The sequence below is a fragment of the Corylus avellana genome, chromosome ca5 (assembly GCF_901000735.1).
Source record: "Corylus avellana chromosome ca5, CavTom2PMs-1.0".
Lineage (NCBI taxonomy): Eukaryota > Viridiplantae > Streptophyta > Magnoliopsida > Fagales > Betulaceae > Corylus > Corylus avellana.
Window position 1 is genome coordinate 25,203,482 of NC_081545.1, and position 7,893 is coordinate 25,211,374.

General features: G+C 34.4%; 1 protein-coding gene across 1 annotated transcript in view; it reads right to left on the bottom strand.

Moving 5' to 3' along the window:
- Positions 1-3,674: 3,674 nt before the first annotated feature.
- The window catches only part of LOC132183317 (hypersensitive-induced response protein 4), a 12,078-nt gene continuing 7,859 nt past the window's right edge, over positions 3,675-7,893 (bottom strand). The window contains exon 5 of the mRNA XM_059596726.1: positions 3,675-4,284. Coding sequence (XP_059452709.1) covers positions 3,914-4,284 — 371 coding nt within the window. The 3' untranslated portion in view covers positions 3,675-3,913. The remainder of the gene's footprint in view (positions 4,285-7,893) is intronic.

Here is a 7,893-nt window from a genome sequence, read left to right on the forward strand (position 1 = left end):
CTTATTTTAATTAATTTTCAAATCTTTGTTGTTAGAAATGAATTAAACCAGAGGATGGATGAAGGAAAAGAATGATTGTGCTCCATCAAATCTCAAATAATCTCATCCAATAACCATCATTTATGATCATTACATATGTAATTATACTTTTTCTTGTATTCCTCTCATCCCATAATTACATCTTTTTCTTTTCTTTTTTTGGCCGTTCACCTAAACATATTATTGTACTCGATTTTGAAGCAGACAAATTTGCTGTGGTCTCCACCAATGTTAACGGTCTTCTAGTGTGATTTTCTTGTTGACCCTTTTGTTAGGGTTAGTGGGTTGATTTGACTCATTAGGTTTACCCTTGCTAGCTATGTGGGGATTATTACCTCTTATAGGGAGCAACTAGAGTTTTCTTTTCAGACCAAATCCAAAGATAGGATAGAAACAAATGTTAGGATTCTTTCATGAAATGATTATCGATCATCATATACAGCTGATTTTTTTTTTTTTTTTTTTTTTTTTGCATTGAACAACACAAATCTAACATGAAATTGGGCATTTTAGGGGAATATTTCCATCCAAGATTTGAGCTAAGATCGATCTAGGCATGCACAGTCATCCTAATCTTTGTCTAGTTGTCTCTAATTCACCAATTTTTTGAATAGAGATTTTTAACAATTTTGTTGTTCGAACTACTAACAATTCAAACAGTAAATGTCAGGGAATTCCTATGAAACCCACTTGTTCAAGCTATCTCAAAATAGCCTGCTCACATATTGGGGCAGATAAGCACCCTAAAGACTTTTTCACAATTACTCTTCGAATGGTTGAGAATCTGAATCTTTCCATTTCCAAGTTTTGACATAAGTTGCATATTATTATAATAATATTGATAGTCATAACTACTAAAGTATGACACCTTGATTTCTCTCTTTCAGTTGATCTCACCTTGATTTCTCTCTTTCAGTTGACATTACCTTGATTTCTCTCTTTTAGTTGATCTCACCTTGATTTCTCTCTTTCAGTTGATCTCCTAATTAAGTAGTAGTTGTAGACTTGTAGTATCATAACTCACAGAGGAATGTTAGGCTTACAAACAAATTTTACAGAAAAATTTTTACAAACTGATGTAGCACAATATAATTGGATATAAAATAAGTTCAAATTTTGAAAAACCTAATCATGTTGTACCATATTAGTTTGTAAAAGTTTTTCTGTAAAAATTGTTTGTAAGCTTAGCACTCCTCTAATTCACTTATTACCAACTTGGTAATTGTGATAGGATTTACCTCTGTTGATGTCATTGAGAGATTAAATGGAACAACCCATTGGGCCTTAAATGAACCCAATACCTTGGGCTTAAGAGTGTGCATGCCCATTTATTTGGGCCTATATTAGAATAGGCCACTCTTGATGTTTTCTTAAATTAATTTTGAATGAGAAAATAGACAAAATAATTTATTTCCTTAAAACAAAATTCGGCTTGCCTTTCTCAGATAAGTAGCAGCAGTTTTCCTTTAATTTTCCCTAAGTTTATAAAGAATAAAACTACTTTTTGCTTCCCTATGAAAATATTTCACAATAGTTTCCCTTACATTTCCATATACCATTAAAATATTATTTTTTCACAAAATACAAGTTCTCTACCTATCCTCAATTTTTTCACAATCCCAATTAAAGACATAAAGATAAAAAAGGATAGAGGAAAGAGAAATGTTCATATTAAAATAGTGTATAGGGAACCAAAAGACACATTGAGAAAACTGTAACAACCCTCGAGGGTTGGTTAAATATAGAGAATAAGAAAAAGAAAAAAATGATAATAATAACATATAAGACATCTGCTGCTAGTACTCTCATGACCTAAAAAATAGAGGAATCCCTTCACTTTCCTTGTATTGGATGGTCGACCAAAGAAGTTTTGAAATGGGGAGTTTGACAAATCCTCTCTCCAAAATGCAAATATGCTTTCAAAATTCAAAAATGGCGACAAATCTGGCAACAACAGTAAATTTGACAGAAAATTCTGTATAACTGTCAAAATAGCCTAACCAAAATTTGGAATCTGCATTGAAATTAATGTATGGCCAACAACCTATAAGGAATTCCCAAGAGAATGGTTTGACAAAATCCTTTTTCCATATTTTAACTCTCTTTAACAAAAAAAAAAAAAAAAAAAAAAATTCAAAGCTAGACTAACCTGACAACAAAATTAAAAATTTCCAGAAAAGTTCCCCAAGGGCGGGGAATTTTTTTTAAGTAGCCGCCTCACGGTACCTCTTTGTAAATCCAAGACAACATTAGAAAAACATTAAGAAAAACCGTAACATTCCTCTTCAAACAAATACATTAAAGGTTCATTAAATCAACAAAAAGTAAACCGAACTAAATGATGGCGAAAGGCGAAGATAACAAGCGATGGCGAGAAACAAACCTTTTGAAAGGGAAGGGACCTCATCGGCTCATCCCCATTTTTTTTTTAACATGTTTACACAAGAAGAGAGAAATCCTATATTTTTAATTCTTGAGCAATGTTAGATAATATATTTTTATCCTACAATTGCCAAACAATATTGACATGGCACCTCCAACTAAGTGCCTGTTTAGAAGTGAAATTTTAAAATTTGTGCTTTTAAAATTACTACTTTTTAAAATTGCACAGACGTTTGGTAAAACATGTTAAAAAAGTTTTTTTTTTTATCAATTGAGTGTTTGGATAACATTAGCATATAATGGCAGTTTTATGGCCAAATTACTAACAAGGAAATTTCTTTATAATAGAAAAATAAGTAACATTCGTCTATAAGCCTCCATTTTTAACACCTCTACAAACAAAAGTATGACTTATAATTTGACATTAACTTTGAGTTTTTTACTTAGGTAATTATATTTTACTATATTACTTATTTCTATATGCTTTTTTGTTTCGTTGTTGTTTTTGTGTTTTTTTTTTCTTTAGACATAATCCTAAGAGACATATAATAGAAAATAGAATAAAGGCACACAAAACCACAAAACCACAGAAAACAACATCAGACACCATAAACACAAAACGGTAGAGAGCTTTACAAAAACAAAATAGTTCTATGGACAAAAAGAAAATATTAGGAGAAGGATGAACTACAACGACACAAGAAACAGCAAAAGGGCGGTTAGAGGATGCTGGGGCGGAGAGAGGATGAAGAAAAAGAAGAGAAAATAATGGTTTTAATATATTTTAGGTGGGTATTAATGAAATTTTTTTCATTCCAGCTTGAAAATAGGTAAATATTGTGCCAAATATTTTTTTTTAAGCAAAATCGTGATTTTGGTTTAAATTCACACTTTTTCAAATAAGCATCATCTAGTCCGCTTATAGAAATTGTGAATTTTTTCACGATTTTAAAATTTGCGTTTTTAAAATCGCAATCCCAAACACTCCAAAATTGCAATTTAATTTTAAATACGCAAATTATTTTTTAAAAAACGCACTCCCAAGTGAACCCTAAATAAGATCCCAACAATTTCATTTTGCCGATGTGGGACTGCAACATGTACATAGAAACCCTAATTTTGTTTTTGTTTTACGGGCGTGGAGGAAGCTCATGTATTGGGAAGGACTAATGAAATTGGGCTCCCCCGACGTATACGAGAATCACCGAGTCTACTCCATACAAGGAAAATCAAAACATGTTTAGAATAAAAAAGAAGGGAAAATAGAAGCTTTACTTCTTTTGAATAGGAAAGACAGTTTGTATTTAACAACGGTTAGGACAGCATGCAAGCACAATACCATCGGGCCATATAGTGGCACTGGATTAGCATATCTCTACTATAAACACCCCTCCGTTCGTTCAAAATTCCACAAAAAGAAAACCAAGTATTTTCATTGTGAAATCATAAAAAGGGAGATAAGTTTGGAAGAAAGGTGTAGGCAGCAAAATGTTTATTCGTCCTTTACCTGAGCACTGGCTGCCTCCATCATACCGTTGCGTATCTGATCACCGATGTCCCTAACATGACCAGGGCCATGAGGAATAAACACAGTAGTGTTCTTGGAAGAGTTGCCTAGGTCTTTAATCGTGTCGAAGTATTGAGTGATCATGATCAGATCCATCACTTCCTTTGATGAGGTGCCCTCCACCTTGTGGGAGAAGTTCAAGATGTTCTCTCTCAACCCATCTGTGATTGCCTGCCTCTGCCTGGCCACACCAACCCCGCCTAGGTATTTGGCTTCGGCTTCACCTTCTGCTTTCTTCACTTGAAGCACCTTCTCTGCTTCTCCCTTGTACACACTAGCAAGCTGAAGTCTCTGAGCTGTAAAACAGAAGCAATATTCCAACTGTTTAGTTACATACACAATCCTTTTCAACTGCTAATCAGTAGCAAGAATAAATGCTGGTGATAATTGACCACTGCAGACACTACGAAAGTGGGAAAGAAATCAGAAATATACACCGAACTAACTGAGAGAATGTTCAAACATGAATGCTTAGAGAGGTAAACAATGACTGTAGGGGACAGAAGAGATTATATACCGTAATGAAGATGCTGTAACAAGCTTTAACTTTTGATGCAAATATAATGGAATAATATCGAGACATGTGTAAGTGATGATAAAAATGACAAAACTATGCAAAATGGGGAAAATTTATCAAGAAAATGTATGTGTCAATTTCCAGAATAATTGCAGGACCATATGGTACTCACAGGCCAAGGATTTATGGGGTGCCTGTTTTAAAACGTAGACAATGAAAAAAGAAATTGGAGTGAGAAACTAACGGGAAACTGTTCAAAACCTTATTCCGCTTTTAATATCGAGCAACTACTTTGAAACTACAAATTGTGACGTTGGACAAAGTAAGTAGAGGGCTTATTCATCCAAATCTCACTTGGATTGAAATTCTAAGGCTATCAAGGGGCTGGATACAGGAATGAAGGCTGCAGGATTTTATTTGCAGCAGGGTAGGGAAAGAGACTTGGTTTGGAGGGGAAACAAAGAAGAAAACTCACGTTTCTGGATTGCTATTCTGGGCTTCAATTGGCAACTTAGGAATAGAATTTGGATTTTTTTGGGTTACTAGAGAATTATTTGATTGACAGGTGGCTTAAAGTTTTAAGAAGAAAAAAAGGTGCAAATTTCAATCTAGTCCTTGTCGAAGACTGATGAAAAACTGCTAGAAAATTCAAAGAAAAACAAAAGATAGAAAGAATAGATAAACCTAGGTCATCACACCTACAATTCCTTGACATTGCACTTGAATCAGATTATATTACACAATACTCTATAGCAATCAAGCAATCTTTACTGAAAACTCTGAAATATACATTATTATTTATAAGATAGAAACTATTATATTCATATATATAGGTCTCTAACACACAAACGTAATAAGACTTAAAATACACTAGACTCTTAAAATTAATTACAGTTGAATACCATTTCGATACATGTGGTTTGAAAAATTATTAAATAGCTACCTGAGTTTTCAAAAGTGTGAATTATTTTACTTGGGTTTTACACATTTTTCGGATTACTAACTCCATTGGGCTATTAGAGAAGCAGCTTCCTTCCTTGACTTCTTTGCTCAGTCCCCTTGTTCCTTAGCGTAGTCTTGGTCCATAGTTTAAGACTTCATTCCTTATAGCCTAGTCTATATGCATAGCTGACGTGACCCCGTACCAACGCCTTTCCCTTTGTAGACGTGACTCCGTACCAACATCTTCCCATATAACTCACACATCTGTGCACAAAGCAGTGGAGGCGAAGTAACACAAATATCGTCTATTTCCATCAATCGGCCGGTGGGAGTGAGAAGTTTGGTGTTTCTTTCATCAATCATCCAAACCTACGCCTTATATCAACAAAGTGGCAAGGCTATAGGTGCCCCTACCTGTCTATAGACATTACAATTAGAATTTCAACCCCAAAATACATAAACCTTCACTCTCTGATGTTGAAGATCCCAAATTTATCCAGTAGAAGCTTAGCTTTTAAGGAAGTCCATTACTAAGAGAAGTGGTGATCCAATCTTGCTTGCTAAAACTGAGGAAGAATCCAAACCATCTTTTCTAGCCAAATCACGAATGATCACTCAACAATGAATACTAACTGAAAGCGGCCAGGAATGAGTACCCTATCTAATGCAGGCGAGTTTTACCCTTTTAGGTCAGACCCGTTTTACTTAAAAAATGATATCTTCTGATTCTGACATCGTATTAAGGAAAGAGAAACGTTAGGGTACCAAATCTTTTACCAAGAGATGGATACCAAGATGATGTGGAGCTTATTCATTGGTACCCATAGCATTTCTCTTTATTAATTGTTTTGATCATTTTCAATGAATAAGCTCCACATCATCTTGGTACCCATCTCTTAGTAAAAGATTTGAAACCCCTAGCATTTATCTTGAGAAAATTTGGTGGTGTTTGAAAGCTTATTCAGATGGCTACAATTTTGTATTTCATGAAAATTTCGTAATTCCAATGTTTACTAGGGAAAAGTTGTTTTGTATTCTTTTTACCACAAAGTGTTTTTAATTCGTTTTATTATTATTATTTTAGGGTTTCAAGTTTAGGCTCTATATAAGCCTAACATGATGGCCTTAACCATCAATTTTTGTATTTTGGATGAGTTTATCAATATGAAACACTCATTGAGTGGTTTTCTATCCTTTTTGCCTCAAATCCTTGATAGAATCTTGGTTTGAGAAGAGTTGTAATTCTATTGTTGTTTGCTATTGCAAACCCACTACGCCACTGTGCAAGTTGGTATAAGGTAGCATAATGAGTTCTCAATAGCAAACAACAATAGAATCACAACTCTTATCAAAGCAAGATTTTATCAAGGAATTGAGGCAAAAGGAATAGAAAACCAATCATTGAGTATTTCATATTGATAAACTGATCAAAATACATAAACTAACAGCTAAGGCCATCTTACTAGGCTTATATAGAGCCTAAATTCGAAACCCAAAAAAAAAAAATAAATAAATACACTTTGCGGTAAAAAGAAAACTGAGCGACAACTTTCCCCTAGTAAATGTTGAAAATACAAAATTTTCATGAAATACAAAATTGTAGCTCTCTAAATAAGCTTTCTAACGCCACCAAGTTTACTCAATCCGATGTCGGAATCAAAAGATATGATTTTTTTAAGTAAAAGAAATCTGACCAAAAACGGGTAAAACTGAGTTGCATCACTATCCCTTAGTGGAATCAAACCCATGTCTTTGACAACAAAAGATGATGTCCTAACCACTGGATAAAAGGGACGTATGACTTGAGAATGTTAGATCTTTGATCAGTTGTCGGAAAAGGAGTTCCAATGGTACTTTAGAATAAGAATAATAAGGACTAATAGAAAAATCCAAATAATAGGCCCTTTTAGCCAAATCCAGGTTTTGAGTTGACTTCTAGTTCTGGACAGATGGGAACTATTTCTTTCACCAAGAATAGGGAGATGCCCACTACAGCTAGGAATCTTGTGTGGGCAAAGAGCTTGTTGGAGGAAATGGATTTGGAGCATCGAGAGCCACCTCTAACCAGCTGAATACGAGCTCGAGAGCTTCAAGAGAGGTATCTTATGCTTGATTGGTTGGCATCTTGCCTCTGCTTTCACCTGCCGATAGTGCCCAAGCAACTCTTTCTTTATGGGGTGCCAAAAGCCCAAAGAAGACTCCTCTTCAAGAAAATGACACGAGAATCCATAGTGAAGAAATATGGAGATCTTTCTATATCAAAATATCAATTGAAAAAATCAAGGAAACGCTTTGTTTTCAAAGAAGAGAAAGCTTTGATACCATTTCAAAAAAGAGAGAAAATAAAATGAAGAAAATCAAACTATATAAGGAATAGAACCATCCGTTGGGCCAAATAAGGTAAAACCATAGAAGACATGGTCGTTGCACCTTCAAAGGGGCCATG